The sequence below is a fragment of the Neomonachus schauinslandi genome, chromosome 3, assembly GCF_002201575.2.
Source record: "Neomonachus schauinslandi chromosome 3, ASM220157v2, whole genome shotgun sequence".
In the NCBI taxonomy this organism is placed as follows: Eukaryota; Metazoa; Chordata; class Mammalia; order Carnivora; family Phocidae; genus Neomonachus; species Neomonachus schauinslandi.
Genome location: NC_058405.1, coordinates 109073306 through 109098183, shown reverse-complemented (window position 1 = coordinate 109098183; position 24878 = coordinate 109073306). Strand labels below are relative to the sequence as shown.

Sequence of the window (24878 nt, the reverse complement as noted above, 5' to 3'; positions counted from 1 at the left end):
TTTGTTCTCTAAAGTTAAGAGTTTGTTTCTTGGTTTGTCTCTCTTTCCTTTTTTTTTTTTCTTTTGCTCATTTGTTTTATTTCTTAAATTCCACATATGAGTGAAATCATATGGTATTTATCTTTCTCTGACTGACTTATTTTGCTTAGCATTATACCCTCATGGTCCATTCATGTTGTTTCAAACAGCAACATTTCATTCTTTTTTGTGGCTGATTAATATTCCATTTTATGTATGTACCACATCTTCTTTATCCTTTCATCTATCGATGGACACTTGGGCTGCTTCCATAATTTGGCTATTGTAAATAATGTGGCTATAAACATTGGGGTGCATGTATCCCTTTGAATTAGTGTTTTTTGTATTTGGGGTAAATACCCAGTAGTGTGATTCCTAGATAGTAGGGTTGCTCTATTTTTAACTTTCTGAAGAGAATCCATACTGTTTTTCACAGTAGCTGCACCAGTTTGCATTCCTACCAACAGCACAAGGGTTCCTTTTCCTCCAACATCCTCGCTAACACTTGCTGTTCCTTGTGTTTATAATTTTAGCCATTCTGACATGTGTGAGATGATATTCATTGTAGTTTCATTGTACTTCCCTGATGATCAGTGATGTTTAACATCTTTTCATGTGTCTGTTGGCCATCCGTATGTCTTCTTTGGAGAAATGCCTATTCATGTTTTCTGCCCATTTTTAATTGGATTATCTGTTTTTTGGGGTATTGAGTTGTCTCTGTTCTTTATATACTTTGGATACTGTTTATTGGATATGTCATTTGCAAATATCTTCTCCCTTTCAGTAGTTTGCCTTTTATGGTGATTTTCCTAATAATATTTTCTTTCTCAAGCTTGCTTGATTGTAAGAATACAGTATATAATACATACAACATACAAGATATGTGTTAATTGACTGTTGATGTTATCGGTAAGGCTTCCGATCAACGGTAGGCTATTAGTAATTCAGTTTCAGGGAAGTCAAAAGTTTTACGCAGATTTTCCATTGCACAGGGCCTGGGTACCTCTAAGCCCTACCCCCCCCGTGTTGTTCAATGGTTAACTGTAATTTTTTTCTCTTATTTGACATAAGCTGTTTGCTATGGAATTTATTCAGTTAAAAAAAAATAACCAGAATCTGTTCTTTGAGGATTTGCACTCTTTCTTTGATTCTACTACATAATAATCACTAATAGGAAATTCATTAACTGGAATACAAATACTAAAAGTCTCTCAATTATTAGAACTGACATTATCAATACAATAAAGTCTAGTGTTTGTATTTACCTCTATACCACTGAAATTTATTTAGAACCCCCTGTGAGGATCATCAGATTGTTTTGATTGATAAAGGACAAAAGGTGCAAACACTCAGCAATTTCCTCACTTATCTTTAAGTTGCTATTTATCAACATTTTATCTGTTGCTATAAAGCAACCAGGAGGTATATGTAGAAAGATTCAACATCACATATTTTATGCTTCTGTTTTATTGTAATATTTAAATAAAGAAAATTTTCTTCATATCCTAATAATTACTAGATTTGAAGCGAAAAAATCTCCATCTTGATTTTCATTTTTGTGCCCATTCTGACTTTCAGATTAAACTCTAAGCATCAAATATGATTATTGCTAACATCTTCATATCAGTGAGCTTCTGAGATTTTATGCAAAGCCCTGAAAACTTCACCCAGGGTGTCATTAAATTACACAAGGCTGGTTTCCCTCTGTGTTTACTAACTGAAGCACAGTCTCTGATCTTAAAAGTTCATGCCTGGCTAGGCAGTCATACCCAGTTTTCACAATTTATCATTCCTTTTAATGGCTTCTTTTAATCCCAATAAAATACTCTCTTTCACATGAATATCCTTTACCTGGGTATGTGGAAGAAAAATAACGCTTGTTTAAAATTAATTTCTTACTTTTCCCTCAGTGCAGTACATCTAAAGAAGCAAAACCTATTGAATTAAATTTAATGACATAATAAATTCTTCCTTTCCGACAATACTGTGGTTTAATTCACAAGTGCACTTTAAACTTTTGCCTTTAGCATCTGATGGGTCATTAGTCTGTATGTAATCCAGCAGCCAGACTCCTCAGAGTCTAAACCCCATCAGCAAGCACCAAATCAGTAGTTTCTGAAATATGACTTGTAGGTCAAGTGTCCTGAAAAAGAGTGCCTTGGGCATCCCAGATGGAGAATAGGGCATGACAAGCAACAAACTAGGACAGAATTTGATGCCGGTGCTCACTAAAAACTCCATTCATTCTAACTCACTAAACAACTCTTCTCCAAATGGTTTGACTCCTACTTTTGATGTTTCTAGCCAGGAGGTCATGCAATGAAATTGGTTGCTATGTGCCAATAGGCTTAACATACATGTCATCAAGTTGAACATATTCTAATCACATTTTGCCCCAAGAACCTTTGTCTAATATCACAAAACAGTCCATGGAATTGCTATCAGTCATCCTAGACCAAAACAGGCTAATTACTGCTCATCCCTTCCCACCTCCCCCATGGGAGAAATGCTCTCTGCTGTGTCAAATAGCCCCCTTTTTGTCTTGAGAGCATCTTCTCTTGCTGAAAAAATAGAAGTAGAGATACAATTAACAATTTTCCAAAATTTCACATAAGATTTGAGAAAACCATTTTTCCACTCTATCTTTAATAGCTGAAATAGCCAACCTGTCCAATCTACTGTAGTTCTGCTAAAGTGCTGCGTTCATGTATTCATTCAAATGGTGCTAGATGCTGGAAATAGATAAAGTTTACAGTCAGTCCCTGTCATCAAGAGTTAACAAGTTGTTTTGGATAAGTGATGTAACAATGTCCTTTAGCCTGCATCATCATCATCATCTCATCATCTCATCATTATTATGATCACCATTATGATCATCTTATGTTTAAAATCTTTAAGAATTTAACATAAAAGAAGACTGGACACTGGATACAATTGAGACCTGACATTATACGTGGAGAAATGGGGGAAAAAATCCACCTTCCCCCAAAATGGGATTTTCAATATTCTATAAAAACCATGTTGTCTCACTTCATCATGGTGTCAGCTTCCTAGAGGAACCTGGAAGAAAGACTGGACCCAATAGTTGAATTAAATCACTTTATTTAGAAACTTAAAATCCAGCATCTAAAATTGCTGGTTGCCCATGGTCCCTGTGAGCAGACAGAGGAGCAGTAAGTGACATGGTAGCAGGAAAGATATAGAGGACTTGGATTCTGAAAGGAAGGTGATTGCTGAGAATGAGAAGAGAGAGAGAGAAACAGGGAGACTGAACAAGAAGGGAGTACAGATAGAAGCAGGAGGACAGAGGAAGCAAGAAAGGAAGAGCAAATGGAGAAGAGAAATTGAAGAGTGGGTGGGAAGAAGAACAAATGAGAAGAGCATTCAACCAGGGCACATACACCTAAACCCTTGAAATTAACAGAATAATCCAGTGCCTCTGTATAGAGAGAACAAGGGGTTGGATCAAGTGGCAGGGCCTCATACATGAGAAAGCCAACCAACCTCATGGTAGGCAGCCTCTGAAATGGCCCCTGCCTCCTGATATTCACACCCTTTGTAATCCCCTTCCACTGGTAGTGGGCTCTATCTAGTGACTCACTTCTAACCAACAGAACACAATAATAGTGACAGGGTGTCACTTCCAAGATTATGTTAGGAAAAAAAAAGTTCTGGCTTCTGCCTTGCTTGTCCTTTCTTACTCTGTCATTTGTCCACTCTGAGGGATGTCAGCTGCCATCTTTTGAGCTGTCCTATGGAAAGGGCCATGTGATATGGGACTGAGGATGGCTTCTGGCCAACAGCTGGTAAGAAAATGGGGCCCTCAGTCCAATAGCTCCCTAGGAACTAAATCCTGCCAACAACTACCTAAGTGAATTTAGAAGCCTTTAGATGAGACTGCAACCCTGGCCAACACCTTGATGATAGCTTTGAGAAGTCTTTGAGGCAGGGGCACTTAAGCAACCCTCAGATTCCTAACCCACGGAAGCTGTGACATAATATTTGTTGTTTTAATGTGTTAGTTTTTAGGATAATTTATTACACATCAGTGGATAATCAATATACACATTTAATATGAATTTGACCACTTTGCCCAAGATTAACTCCAGATTAGTAGGTGGACCACTAAGGCAGCCCAAATAGATTTAATAACAGAATTACGAAGATCCAGACTCTGATAAACTTAACATGGTTTAAATTAATCAGCAAGTCTCACTCATGTTTCACACAGATACTGAGTTTGAGCACTGACTATGGATCAGGTACTTACTAACTCTGAAATAACGGCCAAGTCATTTAACCTTTCTGAGGCACAGTCTTCACCCAGGGAAAATGGGGCTAATAATTATCCCTGCTTGTTGTACCTGTCATGAGATTGACTTGAGGTCATGTAATTGAAACTACTTTGGAAATTATAAAGTTAGTCATAATGTAAGTACTTAGGAGACAACTACAGTCCCACTCATGGGATTTTTCTGGGCTAATAACATCTTAAATATTTGCAACTCCTGAAGAAGTATTTCCTCTTTTTTATGAGGCAAAAGATAATATCTCTGTTGTTCTTAAGTTTTGACACAGCTAAAAATGTCTTAAAGTTTCATTCAGTTTTTCCAAACCTAAGGCTTTTTTATCTATGTCCATCTTAAAATTGGTCATTTCTTATATATTGAATATTTGGTCAAATAATTCTAAAAATTTTCTTTATTTCAATGGTGAATGTCTTAAGTGACTCTCTCTAGAAACAGAGTGAGATAGGAATTCTTGTTCAAATGATTTTTTGGGGGAGGAGTGTTTGAAGAAGGAGAGGGAAGAGAGAGGGAAAGGACACTAGACAAGAATGTGGGCTCAGCCAGAGACTAGTTCACTTGACGCCATGGAGAAGCTCTGGAGCACAAATCGTACCTCAGCATTTGGCCCACCTTGAGGCCTAGAGGCTGGGCTTTTCCAGCTTCCTCCTTCCCAGGCAGTCATTGGGCAGAGGGCAATTTTCCAGGGAAGGTGGCAGCACGGAGTTTACCAGCCACACTCAAAGCAGACAGGGGAGCACGTACCAGCCACTGAAGGGGATCTAGGTAGGGTTCCAACAGCATTCCCTCTAGAGTACATTTAGCATGCTTCCTCATGGTATTTTATCATCACTTCTGCAAATAAGTCTTGATATGCTAAACATTTCGGTGTTGATCACTTTTATACCAGCTGTGGTCAATGAGACAGCAGAAAGAGTGGCAGTGTGGAAAAATAAAGATTTGTCTCTAATCAGAGTTGTAAAACTCATTTCAGCTCAGATAAAAAAGAAAGGGAGAACTTTTTTCTCCTAAACTATAGACCATTAAGAAATATATATAAGAGGGACGCCTGGGTGGTTCAGTCGGGTTAAGCATCTGCCTTCAGCTCAGGTCAAGACCTCACGGTCCTGGGATTGAGCCCCACATCAAGCTCCATGTCGGGCTCCCTGCTCAGCAGGAAGCCTGCTTTTCCCTCTCCTCTGCCCACGTCCCTGCTTGTGCTCTCTCTCTCTCTCTCAGATAAATAAAATCTTAAAAAGAAAAAAAGAAATATATATAAAAGAGATGCTTAATCAAGACTGAGGCAAGGAGAGCACCTGGGAAGTAACAGTTTCTCAACAAGCCCAAGTGGGAGAAGGGTCGGGGAGATGAATGAGAGGAGAAGGGGGAAAATGTGAAGGAGTTTGAACTGAGGTCCCTGAGAGAAGCAAAGGCAATGAGGGAGGGGGAGGGGAGGCGGCAAGGAATGATGACTTCAAAGAGAAGATATCTCAACCAGTTTGGAATCACAGGCGTGTCCTAACTACCTCTCCTGTCAAGCTTTTCTGTTTCTCCAATCTGACATGGCCCACTTTTTTCCTTATAAATTGTTTACATTTGGAAAGCTCAATCATGAAACAGAAGACGGTAAAACTTCTGTTTATCCAGTGGTTATTACTCACACTTGAGCTAAAGCTTCCTGAAATATTATTGCTCTTGGTTGCATTTTTGGGGGTATTTGTAGGAAAATGTATTTTGACAACAGTTGCCTAGAAGAAATTCTTGAGCTTCAGAATGCATGAGAGGCTTTATGGAGGAACTCAAATGAAAAAGTGGAATCTGGGGTTTATACACTGTATGGGGCTCCCAGCCTTCCCTCCTCCTAGCATGGATGCATGATCAGTGCCAACCCTCATTTGTGTTTCTGACATTAATGAATTTTGGCTTTTTTAGTATATCTGAAAAAATTGGAGATTCCCATGAATAAAACACTACAGTGGGAATAATATTTCAACCAGGATTCAGTTGCTTTCCATCATTCTCAAACACAGGTTACCAGTTTTTAAAACTATTTCAGCTAGGGAATGTTTATGTACGATAAAACTAAAATGTAAACGTGGGTATAAGGTGATTGCCCAGTTGTTTTATATAACAAAATATCTGCTGGTTTTCAAACTTCTATTGAAAACAGTATGTTAGTCCTGTTCTGACAGTATATAAAGATACTGGCTTTCCCAGACACATAAGCAAAGTCTTTTATGAGCTCATAAAGGCTAGACTTAGGAATATTTAAGTATTGGGTAAATCATAGAACAATATCTTTAGTCATTCAGCTAACGTAGAAGACGACCACAATTTATTCTTCTTAGATCTCTTCCTCTCATTTTTTTTATATTCTTGGGAGGTGAAAGATATTTAGAAAAGACCTAAATACATTTTTTATTATTATTGAACTATCAAAGATGTGCTCTCTTGTGGGACTCCCTCCACTTCCTCACTCTGTGTATGTTAACCCACTTCAGAGACGATGGTGAAATGAACCCAAAATGCCAACTTACTATTTGCATTATAAATGGAGGCACAAAAGGATATTTTAAAACTTTTGGTTGATCTGGCATATCAAAGATTTCTTTCTAAGCGACTTCAGTGACTGAATTGAAGTAAACTGAAAGCAACAGCTTAAAAGGGGTGAAAAAAAAGTTATGAAAAAAAACCCATCTTATTTCCATGGAAAAATTCAGTTTACTCTCCTAACCACCCCCTTTTGAATTACTTCTCTTTCTTACCCTCTTCTCTATTTGCAGGACTCAACAAGGAAGGAATCCAGAGCTTTCTGAATTTAAGTGTTAACTAGTTCTCTCTGGAGGACAGTCTATTTTCCTTGCCTTGTCAAATTTGCACTCAAACTTCTAGCAAATAGCCTAACTCCCATTGTTTATTCTATTGAGCTAATTACCAATATTGCAGCTTTGACTCTATCCATGTGTCTACCATTTCCCTCTGCTTCATAAAGTACCCAACAGAATTACAGGTCATTAGAATGTCTACCTGAGGGTCAATATAAGTGAAGCTAATGAAATTTAAACAAGAAGTTTCCACGTCTTAACAATTGCTACAGCTTTCCTAACTTCCTCCTTTGACCTTCATAGATCTGTGGTTTTGTTTTCTGTTTTCAAAATGGAGGCCAGGGGCTTCCTAAGAATCATGGGAAAGTTGAACTGGGTGGTGGACAAATGGTGTTTCAGTTTGACAAAATTGCCACTGAAAATGGTACAGTCCTCCATGGGCTCCTGCAAACTGAGCCAATCAGAGTTCCTGGAAGAGGCAAAGTCTGCCATGTGGTACTGACAGTGCCTACAGAAGGAACTGACTTCTCCTGTTTAGCATTATCTTGAGGAAGTAGAGATGGAAGGGCTGCTGACTCTTCATGGGCTCAGAGGATAGAGAAATACAAAATGCTCACAGAATATGAAATCTTTTTATCAGAACACTAGGGGGAAGGCAAAGTACTTTGGTCACCAAATTCCTAGAAGTAAAATGCACACTATTACTCAATTTGTCTGTAAAATAATGTATCTCTAAAATGAAAAGTTATGCCCAGGGACACCTGGGTGGCTCAGTCAGTTAAGCGTCTGCCTTCGGCTCAGGTCATGATCCCAGGGTTCTGGGATCGAGTCCCACATGGGGCTCCTTGCTCAGCGGGGAGCCTGCTTCTCCCTCTGCCCCTCCCTGTTGCTTGTGCTGGCTCTGTCTCTCTCTCTCTCTCTCTCTCTCTCTAACAAATAAGCAAATAAAATCTTTAAAAAAAAAAAAGTTATGCCCGTATTTGACCATTTGTCATTTCCAAGTATTATTTTAACTATGTGCTCTCTAGAGAAGATTTCCTATCTGCCTCTCATTTTACAGTGCTAGAGTAAATTTATACAAATTTAACTTATACTAAATTGTTTAATATCTGATGTATGTGCACCTACAATACCAAGCTTCTACAAAACTATGCCAAATTTTGCTTTTTATCACATTTTATTATACTTTATTGCTGATAGGAAAATGGTTCATGTGGGAACAGAGATCAGTCTCTTTGTTCTGATTTTTGTTTAACGTAGGAAATTTTCCTGGATATGAAAAGTTAAGAATCCAGTTATACTTCCACTGACTATTTTTCAGTGTCATCCTTTGGAAATACATACAAATTGGCCCCCAACCCTCTGAACATTCATCCCACCACACACCCTGACTACCACCCAAACAAAAACAAAAAGGAAAAACTAACATGATATGACCATAGATCAAGTAAAATAATAATAAGATTACATTTTGGATAACACTGATGAAGGGAGATGCTACCATTGCCATTTAACAATATGGAGCTTATTAGACCAGAGGTACATCTGTCTCTAATTAAGTTAGGGGCTATAGTATGCAATCATTTCAGTTTCGCAATGAAATTCATTTCTTTAGGGTGGTTAGATACTTGATTTGAGAAACTACTCTCTAGTCTTGAACAATAAAGCAAAAGTTGCTTCCCAATTAAGCTTAGAATAGTTATCAGTCAAATTATGTCAGTATTGTTTTTAACAAATCAGACTGCCAGAAAGACATCCATGTGTTACTAAATTTGGTATCATACCTAGCTACATTCAAGCTACAATATAAGCTTCAACTGTGAATCCTGAATGCATTTATTCATTGTCTATCAATTTGCCAACCTTTCCAAAGTGCAAGTTCATAAAAATCATAGAAATTGATATTTTCTTGAGACTGCATAAAGCTTCAAATTATATTTGGTAATGACTCATTCTAGAGGAAAACATTAGTAATGTTCTATCATTGCCACATATTCCTGTGCCTATGTTAGAAACACCTCAGTATCTTTCCCTTTCTGACACTACCCCGCACCTACTTCCTCCAGAGTTATGAGACTCAAGGTCACGTTACAATGACTTCTACCATATTTCACTAAGACTTCTTTCCAGTCTTGCCACTAAGTCTTCCTGGAAACATACCTCCTTTAAACTGTCCATCCAAATTTCTCAGGGGAAGTCTACCTGAAGTAATAAGGATACAAATAAAAATTCATAATAATGCAAAGGAGGCCAGAGCCATTATATTTGAACATCTCTGTTCTAGTCTCAACCCTGTTGGCATTTCTGTAAATTGTCCTTCTCACAGACTTTCTAATCAGTATAATTTAAAGGTGTATTTAGTATAATTTCTTAAGATTCTATATAAATCAGAAGTCAAAATGTCACCTGTAGATCTTTATATTTAAACAAGTTTTTTAAGCAAATATATAGCTATTAAAAAATAGCTATGAAATTTTATATATTTAAACATGATAGAAAACAAATATTTTCATAGAAAAAGATCCACTCCTGCACATCTCTCCACCTAGGAAAGAAACACAGGTTATGGATGGAAACATTTAATTGGACAAATACAGACAAGTGTTAAATCCTATGAAACGCAATAAGATCAGTCTGATTATTAATGATAAACATCCCGTTGTTCATTGCTAACACTGTCTGAAAAAATCCTGGATTTCATTTTGTCTCTGCTGACACTAAAAAATTCAGAAAGCAATGACTTTGAGGATAGTCCATGTTGCAAGAAGGGCCACTCTCGGTGGGCCTGATCCAAATGACGACCCCTCCTCCACATCAGGTTCAGATACACCGGGGTGGGTTTTCCTGTTATTCTGACACATGCCTTTCTTCCCCCACGAACAATAAAAGTTTGGTGTGCTATCTTACTGCAGAATTTCCTTCCTGAGTACAAGTATGTCTTATCTATTGAGAAAGTCTGACACCAGGTAGATAGTTGTTTATGTCAAAAAGCATCTCTTAGGCAGATAACTGTTTTAAGAACCTAGATAAATGAGCAGGTTCTCGGGGCAAATATATGAAACACTGCAAATATAAGGCGGTTTTTTTTCTGGAAAGACTATTATGCATTTCTATGGTGGGTATTTCTGCACACTGCCCTGTCGCGTCCATGTTGTAAGGCTCTCCAACAGCTGCCCACCCCCACTAAACTCTGTACAGTTCGTCTCGGCTCAGTGTCTACAGTCTCACCAAGACTAAAAAATTGATTGCTCTTCCCTAAATACTTCTTGCTCTCTCCTACTTTCTCTCACACAGGGACCATGCTAAGAAAACAAACAAAAAACAACAATAACAAAACATACAAACCCCTTTTGCTTTTTTCCTGCATCTCAGCCAGGGCTGGGAGTTAGCAGGTGTGGCCGACCTTCCCCCAGATCAGCTTGCTGGGCCCTGTTAACTCGCCACCACTCTGTTCCTGCTGCTGAGAAGGGGTCCATCAGATAAACTAACTTAGGTTCATGTGTTAACACATTACTGATCTATCCTTCCAGGTAACTAAATATCTTATCTAAATGTAAAAGTACAATGGTTAGATAAGACCTCAATCACCCATTTGTTATTTCTTAAGTATGTGTTGAGCACTCTGCTGAGGTTATGAAGATGAGTAAGAGAGTTCTCAGCCTCGGGGCTCACCGTTCGGTGAAGTCAGCACAGTAAATGCGGCGATAGGGGTATGTACAGGATGTCCTGGGAAAACGGGCAAAATCAGAGTCACACAGCTTTCTGCAAAGGAATAGGAGCAGGAGTAATCCAAACACCAAAGAATACAAGAATCATAAGGTCTGGACTGTGCTAAGGGGCCAACATTTTTATTTACTTGTGTGCTGAACGCTTCAGAGCCACCTCAAACAAAACGCTGTGCTCAAGCACTATGAGTTCTACCTCCTGAATTTATTTCCTCCAGACCCACTGCCTCAGTCTCAGGCCTCCTCATCTACCTGGACTACCTGACATCCCTAGTCTCTGGGTTCTTCTAATTGGTCTCTGGCCTCCACACTGTTAGCATATAGAGTTTGCCAAAATGAAAATCCCTAACACATCTGGTGGGTTGGGGTAAGAGCCTGAGAATGACACCCAAAAGAGTGACTCCCGACATGATACCAAAACAGTAAGTAAAGAAAAGCGAGAAGGGCATTCCAGGGGAAGGACCAGCCTGAGCAAAATTATGGAGGTGGGACGCAGTGTAGTGTAAGAAAATATCTAAATGTCTAGCATTTGCATAAGGATAGACCCTGATTTGAACGATCGCCAGCCAGTGGAAGAGATATTCTTAGTTAAGTAAGTATATGGGGAGGACACGTAGTCAGCCTTCCCAAAACAGCAACTTCCTTTTTTGACACTGAGACCAGCCCTAACTTCAGATTTTCTCTTCGACTCACAAAGCCTCCTCCAGAGTCCGTGCTTCCCCTCCTTTCCCTAACTTAAACTACCTCATCTATCCCCTCAGATTTAATTGGTTCCTATAATTCTTTATAATCATTTTGAGATCATTCCCAATTATTACCTCAGCTCCCCCACAACATTTTGGAGGCAGGAGACCTGAATGCTATTTCTTTCTCTCCTCCCGTTCAGGACCTTTTAGAACTCTGTAAATGCTGTTCATTTGCTATCTGATGTAGCATTTCATAAACAGAAGCAGATAATTATTTTTTCACAATTGTTTCCCAGGCAGGTAGTGTCCAAGGTCATTAGATATGAAATGGTATTAAAACTGGTTACCACTTGAGAAGGCCTGCAACAGACCAGGTGTCTTGCACCTGTCATCTCCTTTAATCTTCACATAATGTCAGTATTGTGACATTGGTATTTTTTTTTTAAAAGATTTTATTTATTTATTTGAGACAGAGAGAATGAGAGAGACAGAGAGCACATGAGAGGGGGAAGGGTCAGAGGGAGAAGCAGGCTCCCTGCCGAGCAGGGAGCCCGATGCGGGACTCGATCCAGGGACTCCAGGATCATGACCTGAGCCGAAGGCAGTCGCTTAACCGACTGAGCCACCCAGGTGCCCTAAAGATTTTATTTATTCATTTATTTGAGAGAGAGAGAGAGAGCGCATGAGAGGGGGGAGGGTCAGAGGGAGAAGCAGACTCCCCGCTGAACAGGGAGCCCGATGCAGGACTCGATCCAGGGACTCCAGGATCATGACCTGAGCCGAAGGCAGTCGCTTAACCAACTGAGCCACCCAGGCGCCCGTGACATTGGTATTATTACCCCGATTTTTCAGATGAGAAAACCGAAGCTCAGAGAGATTAATTTACCCCAGTTTTTCAACATTCAATGAACAAATATTTACAGACATACTCATAATGGGGATCTGATGCTTCGTTAAAAGAAAACATGGTCCATGCTCATATGCAACTTACAGTCCAGTAAAGAAATCAGGCACTAAACAAACATCCACACAATTGAATGTGAAATGGTGCATTTGGGCGGTTTTAACTTGGTCACGAGAGTCAAGGGAAAGTCTTATTATGGAAGGGAGGTAAAGGTCCCCAGGATTTAATCATGGGAAGTAAGAAGGAAAGATTCTTTCTGGTGTAACACGGAGGAGTCAGGATGAGAACCTACATCTGTCTAACTCACAAGTTCAAGGTCCAAATATTTTTTAAATCCATGAGATCAAACTAAACAGTTTAAACACACACAGAGCTTACTGGTAACTTTTTTTTTTTTAAGATTTTATTTATTTATTTGACAGAGAAAGACACAGCGAGAGAGGGAACACAAACGGGGAGTGGGAGAGGGAGAAGCAGACTCCCTGCCGAGCAGGGAGCCCGATGCGGGACTCGATCCGGGGACTCCAGGATCATGACCTGAGCCGAAGGCAGTCGCTTAACCAACTGAGCCACCCAGGCGCCCCTACTGGTAACTTTTGAAGAATGCTAGAAAATAAGTTGAAACTGGTAAATAAGGGGTTAAATCCAGTATTTATCCTGAGTTTCATATACAACTTATAATGAATATGTAATACTTCAAGTAATCAAGTAGGGGAAATTTCTTTTAATAAAAATATTTCAGCTAGTAAGATAAAAAGGAATTATAGAGTTAATATACTGCAGCCTATAATGAATTAAGAAATCTAGATAATAATCAATAATGGCTACTAATATCACAATGAGACATTATTTGCCTCCTAATAGAAATACACTTCACATCTATGAAGAGTTGTCAACCCCCCCCCAAAAAAAAAGCCAGAATCGAATCATGCCTTTAAAGTATCAATTTAGGGGTACCTGGGTGGCTCAGTTGGTTAAATGGCTGCCTTCAGTTCAGGTCATGATCTCAGGGTCCTGGGATCGAGCCCCATATCGGGCTCCCTGCTCAGCGGGGAGTCTGCTTCTCCCTCTCCTTCTCCCTCTGCCGCTCTCTCACTCGCGCTCTCTCTCTCTCAAATAAATGAATAAAATCTTTAAAGTATCAATTTATAGGAAACAGAGGGGACATCTCAAGAGAACACTGAAATTTAATCATTAAAAATCAGAAAATTCACGGGACAAATGACTCAGTTTCTTCACCAAAGTGATGTTAAGGAAAAAAAAGAAAGACAGAAGGTTCCTATAGATTAAAAGAGACTGAAGAGAGATGTATTCCCCAAGCTATCTATGGACTTAATTAGGATCCAGATTCAAACAGATTGTGTTATATATATATATATATATATATATATATATATATATGAAATTTATATATATGAGAAATTTATATATATGAGAAATATATATATATATTTATATATATACATATGAGAAAATTGGAGAAACCTGAACTCTGACTTGTTACTGAAAAATATTAAGGAATTTTTGTTAAGTTTTTAGGTGTGTTAATAATATTGCAATTGCCTTTTAAATAAAAAGAACTCTCAACTTTAGAGGTTGAAAATATGTACAGATTAAAAGAATGTGACAGATTTGCCCCAAAATCATCTTAGTAAAACAAGATTAAGTAGAGATATACATGAAACAAGACTGTCCATGAATTGATTGTCGAATCTCAGTGGGAACATGGAGATTCATTATATTCTTCACTACATTTTTGTGTATGTTTGTAACATATAAATTTCAATCATGGATTTGATGTAATTTCTTAATGTAAGTCTTTTCTCTTTCCTGTGCTCCTCTCCGCCTCCTCCCTCCATCAGAAAAAGGATCATGTGAGTCACGGGGCTATCCTTGCTTTTATTACCATCCTCTGTCTTGCTGGACAAGGTGGTTCTTCACCAAAATGTAGTTTGGCTGACTCTGAAATATGCTAGAAGACAGAATTTTCAGCCCTGACCCTAAGCAGACTAAAAAGTGCACACCCTTCAGAACTATTTAGATTACACCCTGTCACACCTCTTCCTCATTTTTCAACTTCACTTTTTACCATCGCACATTTTGACATCATGGACATTTACAATTATCAGCAAGGACATAGTCCTTCTCCATAGTTACTGTAAGTTTACTTAGTGTTTACATGGAAAAGTCCAGAGTCAGTGGCATGCAAACTCAAACACTTAGAGACCTTTGGGTCCAGCTCCCTCCATTCCCATAGGCAGTAAGTTAGTCCCCAACAGGTGAGAGGACTTGGCCAGAGTAGGTACTGAATAGTAATGCCAGACCTGGACACTTTAAAATGATAAACACGGTGTTCCTCTCCAATGCTCTATCTCCAAGAACAGAGGATCATCCAAGACTATGAGTTTAGGATTCATTTTAGTCGATGTGTCCCCAAAATGTACAACCCTAAGCAACATAGTTGACTCCTTTGAGGCCCCTCCTTCCCCTGGGCTAGTGCGATAGCTCATGAGCTGAGGCAGGTTCTGGCTCAAGCAGGGGGACTCCAAGGCTTGGAGGTGCTGCTGAACCATAGATGGGGCGCTCCATGAACAGTGCACCTTAGACCAGGCTTTCTCACCCAGAAGATGCCCCTACATGCTTTCAGCCTGCAATGTTGAATGCTCCTTTTCTTTTGACCTTCTCTTAGTCCTTGCATAGGTTCCTTTACTTATAGGTTCAAAAAGCCTTGTATACATATCAAAAGTTACTAGTGCCCATTTTAAACCCTCTCTTCCTCTCACTTGACACTAAACAGATAATAAAACCGAACAAAATTAACATCCTTGATTAGTGCTCTGGCATGATTCCCGAGCTGAAGCAATTGGATGAGTGAGCCCTGAAAATAATGTCACAATTTCTTCTCTGTTAATTTCCTATAAATGCATAAAATTCTGCCATCCCATTCTGTAAGTTATATAGTTTTCCAAGAAAGCCATACCCAAGAATAACAACTGAATCGCCCAAGGTCTCAGAGGTGGTGAGGACATTGCCGAGAGCTAGGCCTCTAACTGACCCCAAACCCCTCCTTCCACACAGTACCAGAAGGAGAAAAGTACCTTGTGAGCATCTTTCCGAGCTCAGAGGATGAACAATCTCCCCAGGAAGGGACCATCAGGACCTTAAGGCCCTCTGTTCTTTATTTCTCTTCTGGAAAAGGCCAAACCAAGTTCTGTGCTTTTTAGAGAGAGCTGTAAAATGGCTGCAGGAGAACAGCCTTGGAGTGAACCTGATATTGGGTGTGTGTAAATGGTTCATGACTCTGCTGTTTAGTGTACATGAGTCACCCAGAACACGGTGAGGCTCCAACATAAACCATGTCCTCGGGCCTCACCCTCAGCCCCTGCCACAAGCTTATTCACACATGATGTGCTAGCCTGGCACTCCAAAGCCCCAAATCATCTCTGAGTCAGAGCTCATTACATGGAACACTTCAGACTTGCTGTCCTAATGTTTGCCCATTAGTTTCTTCCTTTCTTCCTTCTTTTCTTTTCTTTTCTTTTTTCTTTTCTTTTCTTCTCTTCTCTTCTTTCTCTCTTTCTCTCTCTCATTTCTTTCTTTCCTTTTTGGCTACAAAGCAATTCACTGATCAAATATATCATTCATTTCACTAGACCCTCACTTTTGAGGGAAATGGATGCATGCATATTTTCACATGTATTTTTAACAGAAAATGAGGAAATAAACAACAACATGGGTTTCTTGTTCATTTTCAGTTCTTCAGAACATCTCATTAACCAGAGCAAACCTGTCTCTTGGGCATTCTATTGAACTAAGGATTCACTTTAATCAATAATCATGTAATATTTCTAGATAAAAATTGAGCAGAATAAACCACTGGATATGTGCTAGACATTTTTCTTTTGTTTTAGCTGCACCATTTAAATAGACTCCCTCTTTCCAGCTTCAAGCTGCTCTTTTTTCTTCTTTTTTTTTTTTAAATACAGTTGACATATAATATTATATTAGTTTCAGGTGTACAACATAGTGATTCAACATTTATATACATCATCACATGATCACCCATAAGTCTAGTTACCATATGTCACCATACAAAATTATTACAATATTATTGACTATGTTTCTTAAGCTGTACTTTTTATCCCCATGACTTATTTATTTTAGAACTGGAAGTTTGTACCTCTCAATCTCCTTTACCCATTACCCCTCTGGCAACTACCTTCTCCCCTCTAACAACCACCAGTTTGTTCTTTGTATCTATGAGTCTGTTCCTGTTTTTTTTTTTTTTAATTTTGTTTCTTTGCTTTTTAGATTCCACATATAAATGGCAGGGGTGGAAGCTGCTTTGGTTGGAGGGGTAGGGTGCCTGCCCCAGTGGGTCCACAGGGGAACATGGGGGTGGGGTGAGCAGTGATGGCAAGGTAGATGGAGAGAGTCAAAAATGGTACCTTCCAGCACCAGGCCAGCTAGGTAGAAGGAGAGTAAAAATGATGGTGCCTGACGGTATTCTGTTCCCAAGGAAAGTTCCTACAGATCTCTGCCCCTCTGGTTCATGCCCTAAAATGAGTCAATGAATCTCTCTCACATATGACCCAAGTGCTTTTCAAATTGCCACCTCTGGAGTCGGTCTCAGAGTGAGGGAGTTTGTGTACAAACTCTTTAAGAGTGGAGTCTTTCCTATAACCCAGGTCTCCTGGACTTTGCCCCACTGGTTTTCAAGGCTAGTTATTACAGGGACTCATCGTCCTAGTGGAAGCCCCATGGCAAGGGTACCTGATGTGGTGTTTGAACCCCTCACTCCTCAAGGAAGACCTCCACATTTGTGATATCCCTCCGACTTGTGAGTCACCATGCTTGGGGTATGCACCCTGACTAGACCACATCTCTGCCCCTCCTACCTGTCTCAATGTGACTTTCTTTATACCTTTAGTTGTGGAAGACCTGTTCTGCTAGTCTTCATGGCATACTCAGAGACAGCAGTGCTATATGTAGTTGTGGTTTTGGTGCGTCCATGGGAGGTCAGCTTAGGATCTTCCTCCTTTGCCATCTTGATCCCTGGACAGTAGGCTCTAGTTATTATCTTCTTAATTGAACCAAGGAAAGGAACATGGAAAGTGAGAGGGACAAGCTGTTACTTATGCAGCAAAGGATATGAAGCAGGACCAAAGGCACCAAGAAGAAAACATTCCACATTTAGCTTCACCTAAAGGTGATCAAAGGCTCTGGAGCCAGACTTCTGATTTCCAAGCCCAGCTCTGCTCTGCCCCTTAGCATATGTGTGATTTGGGCATGTTACCCCTGCCGCAGCTTCCCTATCAGGAAAATAGAAATAAAATAGCATCTACCTTGTAGGGCTCATTTTTGTTAAAACAGTAACATGTAGAAAATATCAATATATATACTATTGTTTTGCCTTTGGAATACCTTGTCTTAAAACCATCTATGTCATTAATACATAAACCATGACACTTAACCCATTAACCCATTGCAGCAAAGATGATCATGAAATTGAATTGGATATCTTTGTTAATCATAAGCTTTCTCAATATTTGATATCTGGACTTAGGAAACAAAATAAGTTGGAAACTGCTTAACCAATATAAACCTCAGTGATATCTTCAGGGAGCTTAAAATTATAATCTTTAATAATTGATCCTTTCATGTAATTCTTAGATCTATGTCTAGGTATCTTTAACTTTTAGGTTCATGAGCTTATTTGTCTTCTTGCTAAAGTTCAAAATCTAATTTCCAACACAGGTTACTTACTGTAATAAACTCTACGAGCTTTAAAATGACAAGTTGAAAGATACAATTTTTTAGAGTTATGAATTAATAGCCATATATGTCAAAGACTTTGAAAGTGCCAACTTTTTCATATTTATAGATATATTATTGAAATGATAAAAAATGAACTGAGGAAAGAGGAAAGAACTGAGAACCACATATAATGAATCAAACATACTTAACAAGACATGTACAGACACTGCGGTGTGCATCTCTTTTATTACGTTACATTAATCAAATACTGCTAAAGACATCCATCTGAGCAAAGTGTCACAATAATATTCTATAAAAACATTCTTTTGAAAAGAGTCCATCCTGACAGCCATATCAACTATATTGTCTTAAGTGATTGTCAGACCCACATTTCTCAGAAATTAAGACAATTTATGTGTGTGCCTCTTGAGCTCCCTTCTTTCCCTCCGCCCGCTTACTCCCACCCCACCCCCACCGAAGCTGGCTTTCTAAAAGAAAATAATTTAATTAGAAAAAATGCAGAAACTCTGGTAATGACTCATAAAAATCTGGCTTTCAATGATTTAAGTTTTTTATGAAAGCAGGATATCAATTCTCATTTTTAAAGTTTCACAAATTACAATAGAAAATTATGATTACTTAGCAACATAATTAACCTGACCTGAAGAGGACTTTTTCCTAATGTAACATAGAAATGATGATTGTACATAGTTATATTGAGCTATCTTTTCATTTTCATATTGATAAACTACCTGAGTATTGCAATTTTTATACATAATTGTTCATAATGTGTGTTTGGATTTCTCTGCTTAAATTCTATTGTATTCCATTAGAGTCCTACTTTATAGAAAATGAAATCTATCACTTAGTATTCTATTTAATATTGAGATGAACACATATGAGAACAAATAGATGAGGAAGATGGGTAGTCTCTCAGGATCTGTAGCCATTGGACTATGCAAAAATCGTAGATTACTAAATCCCTTTTGTTATAGTCAGATATTTCAGGGAAAGTAACAATAACATATTAAAAAACACTACTTTTCTTTTCTTTAAATAGCTCATGTAGCTCATCTTATACATTCAGATAAGATTTATAGTTCTCTGTTCTTACATTTTGGTTTTGCCCTTCCTAAATTAAACTAGATCTTCAAACAATTCAGGTACCAATTTTTTTTTTTTACCCTGAGGGAAAAAACTTCAAAGAACTTTAGGGCTAGACACTTTTCTTAATTACTATGCAACTGAACAATCGAAATCTAAAAACTGGAAGCTAGTGACTGGATGTGAGACTGACCTTAATATCTTTATTTTTAGAGAAACTATGACAAAATTGATGGCAGGTAGAAAGAGGATAAAAGTGTCCACAAGCTGCTTAGTCAAGTATATATAAAAAGCATTTGGAAAAAGGGCAAATTAAGCCAATTACACCTTTGCCTCCTTATAAATTCAATTTTCTCTTTCAGTTTGAAAATACAGTTTTAGTTTTATATTATCCCCTGCCCCTGAAAAAAAAAAAAAAAACCCTAACAAATAAGCAAGTAATTTTTCAGTTTGATGTAATATAGCTAGAAACCACTCTTCTAAAATTACGGTAACTGTATAGAAAGAAAATTCAAGGTACAGACATGATGGCTTTTTAGACCATGTTGAGGCCACCTCCAAAATCTGGTTCTCTTACTAATAAGACGGCTATGCCAGTTCTTTCTCTTCCAGTTCTCGGCATGTTCAGTAACCAGCCCCGCTTTTTTCTACCACTCCACTACCAACCTAGTAAATTCTATGTATGACTAATCTCTATTAAACTTGATCTGCTAGATGATTTCTTACTTGTATGTAAAAAAACACGACAACCTGGTTTAAAAAAAGAAATCATTCACATCATTTTGTCCAGTAGGTCAAGCTCCCAAACCAAAGCAAGTTCTCCCTTCAGATTTTACATTGAACAGCTAAATTTGTTTTATTCTGATTAGCCTTTCAACTTTCTTAAAACTCATCATTTAATTGTATTTGTGTTCTAGATGTTGGAACACAATTTTATTTGATACTGTTTAAACTGAAAATAAACTTTACCAGGAAATCATGCTAACTTTCTTTAACTACTCTGGAAAAGCATAGAAGGTTTTGAATTCAAACAAATATAAAGCGTATTTATGATTTGGATTTTTACCAGTGTAAAGTATGTATCTGGCTATTAAGTCTTATGACCATAATCTATTTATCTGTGCTACATGAGAGATTAATAAAAGCCATAATTTAAGCATTTTTCTCTAATCCTGACCGTAGTTCTGCAAGCTAAGTACATTACTCTCAATTTGCCAGTGAGGGAATGGAGGTTGAGTTGGATGGAGCTTGCTCAAGGTTGCAGTAGTAGTAAGTAGGCAGAGCCCAAATTGAATGAAATCCAGGCCTTTCCAGATCCTAAACTATGTTCTTTGGAGCCTACTGGACTGCTGGCATGAGAGAGAGTCAGGCAATTTTCCTTAACAATGACTTATTAGAACCAGTGAGTCAGCGTTCAGAGAAGTTCTCCACTAAAAGTAAGTTTGAAAGAGCCCCAGAGGGTTGGCCCAAGGAGGCCTTCAGCATTTAGGGAAAGCTCAAAACCAGGCAGGCATTGTGTGGGGCAATTTCCAAAGACGTCATTCTTTAAGTGTTTGGACACAAGAATCACAAGAAAATTTTCAAAGCCAAATAACACTTGTTGCATGGGTAAACCCACTTTTGTTTTTTTTTTTCCTCTTTACTAATCTAAGATTACAAAAAGAAAAGGTACCAAGTAAAAAAAATAATAATTTAAAACAGAGATCATCAGCTCTGTGACCTAAAATCAGGCCACTGGTTTTGTTTCCCCTATATAAAGATTTTATTTTTTCTAATTAGTTTCAATGATTTAAAACAGGATATTTCCCCCATAAAATTCCAGATTTCTGGCTCCTCTTAAGAATTTAGGAAATCTGGAAATACACAATGGGGAAAAGACAGTCTCTTCAATAAATGGTGCTGGGAAAACTGGAGAGCTACATGCAAAAAAATGAAGCTGGACCACCTTCTAACACCATACACAAAAAATAAACTCAAAATGAATTAAAGACTAAAATGTGAGACCCGAAACCATAAAAATCCTAGAACAGAACAGAGGCAGTAATTTTTCTGACATTGGCCATAACATCATATTTCTAGATACGTCTCCTGAGGCAAGGGAAACAAAAGCAAAAACAAACTATTGGGACTGCACCAAAATAAAAAGCTTTTGCACAGTGAAGGAAGCAATCAACAAAACGAAAAGGCAACCCACTGAATGGGAGAAGATATTTGCAAAGGAGCTATCCAACAGGGGTTAGTATCCAAAATATATAAAGAACTTATACAACTCAGCACCCCAAAACAAACAACCTAATTAAAAAGTGGGCAGAGGACATGAATAGACATTTTCCCAAAGAAGAAATACAGATGGCCAACAGACACATGAAAAGATACTCAACATCACTCATCATCAGGGAAATGCAAATCAAAACCACTATGAGATGTCACTTTACACCTGTGAGAATGGCTAAAATCAAGAAGACAAGAAATACCAAGTGTTGGTGAGGATGTAGGAAAAAAGGAACCCTTGTACACTGTTGATGGGAATACAACTACTATGGAAAATAGTGTAGAGGTTCCTCAAAAAATTAAAAGATAGAAATACTATATGATCCAATAATTCCACCACTGGGTATTTACCTGAAGAAAATGAAAACACTAATTCAAAAAGATATATGCAGCCCTATGTTCACTGCATTATTTGTAATACCCAAGACATGGAAGCAGCCTAAGTGTCCATCGATAGATGAATGAATAAAAAAGATGTGGTATACACACATACATACACACAAACACACATACACCAGTGGGATATTATGCAGTCATTAAAAAGGATGAGATCTGCCATTTGCAACAACATGGATGAACCTAGAGGTATTACACTAAGTGATATAAGTCAGATTTAGAAATACAAATACCATATGATTTCACTCATATGTGGAATCTAAAAAACAAAACAAATAAATAGCCACACAAACAAAAAAGCTGAATCAGAATTATAAATACAGAGAACAGACTGATGGTTGCCAGAGAGAAGGGGGCAGGAGAGATGGGCAAAACGGGGGAAGGGGAGTGGGAGATACAGGCTTCCAGTTATGGAGTGAATAAGTCATGAGAATAAAAGGCACAGCATAGGGAATATAGTCAATAATATTGTAATAATGTTGTATGGTGACAGATGGTAGCTACACTTGTGGTGAGTGATGCAGGAAATGTTGGGGTTCAGAGCCAATAGCCAAGAAAGAATTCTTGAGATGTCTTTGGTGCAAAAAGGTGGTTTTATTAAAGCACGGGGAAGGACCCGTGGGCAGAAAGAACTGCACTGGGGTCACGAGGAGTGGCCAATTATATACTTTCAAGCTGGGAGGGGGTTAAGGATAGCGTGTCTAAGGAATTTTGGCAGCAAGGTTTCCAGGACCTTGAGGGGGCTAGCTATTGTTAGGAAAAGGTCATTTATTACTGTCTAGTAAAACTCTAGTCATGGGACCCTTCAGATGTCTATCAATGGGCCATATGCCTGGAGGATGACTGCCAACTTGTATCTTGGGCGGTGGTAGAGATGAAGTTTCCAAAGGAATTTTTATATGTTAAAGTAGACTCACAGGATCCTGGGGGGGTCAGGCTAAGATTGCCCTTACCAAAGTATTCACATCGAGGCAGCTGAGTTCCTAGAGGGATGTCACTCTGCCTGTTTCAAGGAGTTGTCAATGGGCTGTAAGTAGTAAGGATATATTTTTTTTTTCTTTCTTTTGCCTTTGTTTCCCACATCAGTGAGCACAGCGGAACTTATAGAAAAGTTGAATCACTATGTGTACACCTGAAATTAATGTAATATTGTACATCAATTATGCTCAAATAATTTTTTTAAGTATTTAGAAATTTTGTCTTCCCTGTATCCATATTCTAGCAATTGGCTGGAGCAGAATGGACTTCATTCAAGTTTGGAGAAACCACAAACTATCCGGCTCACCATTATTTCCTCCCTCCCATCCCCCTCTCTCAATATATTCCATTATGTTGCTCATTTGTACCCTATATGGATTTTTGTGTGTGAGCGCCGGTCTGAAGCATTTATAGGATCCTTGGAGAAGTAATCCAGCCTCAGTTTTGCACAGGCTCTTTACCCAGCCTCTCTTGCTTCAACACCATGGGCTCTCCATGATGTTGGGGAAAGCTCAAGAAAAAGAAGTAGGCTATAACCGGGAAGCAAAATCTGGCTTTGAGTAATTCATGCTTCTTTACAAACAAGCTGAGCTGCCATTACTCTCTGAATCCCAATTTTCTAGTGCAGAAGCTGAAACTAAGAAGGTTGGTTTGATTCCAGAACAGCAAAGAATTTCTCAACAGGCACCATCTCTCCCAGTAGGAGCAGCAAGAAGGTAAAGTAACCTGCTAATTCTCAATGCCTCTGTGGAGCCCCTCAGGGAGGATGTGGGGCTAAAATAAGCAACAAATGGGGAGATACTCTATTTGGAAAGAGATTCCCTGGTTGTGTGCCTCCCCTTTTCTCCATTTGCGTCAGTATAGGCCCCGATGACTGTCCCACTCATCCGGAGTTTTGAAAGAGAGCAAACACTCAGAAACAATTGGCAGGTGATTTCAAGTCATTACCTGCCTGCCACGCTAATTACTAGCCATTACCTGCCAGGAGCACGAGGTTTTGTATGGTTTGTGAGACACAGGAAGGGTCTACTTAACTGAAAGGATCATTTTTCTCAGACTAAAGAATGCCAGCCTTGTCAGCCCCATGCCTACCAGTGTTACGTAATGATCAGGGGGCACTCATTCTGTAAGGATTATCCTTGAAGAGGTGCACACATGCATCTCGCACAGAAAAGGCCAGAGGGATATCCATGGTCATTATTTGCTTCAAATTTCACATCGTTACGTACTAAGGGAAAAAAAAAAAAAAAAAAACACAAATCCCATTTTGCAGTGTTCCTACCGAAACGACTCTGAAAACATATAGAATACAGAGTGAATATGACTCTCGCTTTAAAAGTGCATCTTATAATGAATATGGTTCTAGCTTGCCATCTATTATTACCCATCAATAAGTTCCACTGCAATCCTAATTTCCACTTGCAGAATGGGTATTGCTTTGCTAATGTCTGTAAACTATGGACGTCTCTATTAAATGAAGATCCATCAAAAATTGTCCTTTGTAACCCATACCGTATATAAACTGTGACACAATGGATAAATAAAAATTGTAACACTTTTCAGTTACTTTTTAAATTATAAAAAGCCCCGTTCTACCGCTTTCATTTTGTTTGATTTTATGTTCTTGTGCACCAATCTCAGCCTAACAAACATGGGAATGTATAGCTTTTCGATTCACCTCGTTAAAACCCCATTATTTTACTCTTCTATAGCTTGGCAAAGAACATAAGACATACCAGGTATGTCACTCATTGTATTTTGCCTGAACTTTGAGGATAATTTACAGGATTTTCCAAAATGACACTTCCTTTTTATTCAGCGCTTGAACACTCTTCTGACTGCAAATACAGCAATTATACCAAGTTATGCTTTGACACTGTTACCACAGGCAAGTGGCCAAAGAGCATCCGCAGTCAAACTATCTAAGC

General features: G+C 38.6%; 1 protein-coding gene across 1 annotated transcript in view; it reads right to left on the bottom strand.

Annotated features, from left to right (window-relative positions):
- Positions 1 to 17491, bottom strand: part of LOC110585694 (importin subunit alpha-8-like) — a 77098-nt gene extending 59607 nt beyond the window's left edge. Inside the window, exon 1 of the mRNA XM_021695848.1 lies at positions 17369 to 17491. Within this exon, the coding sequence (XP_021551523.1) occupies positions 17369 to 17491 (123 nt within the window). The remainder of the gene's footprint in view (positions 1 to 17368) is intronic.
- Positions 17492 to 24878: the final 7387 nt, after the last annotated feature.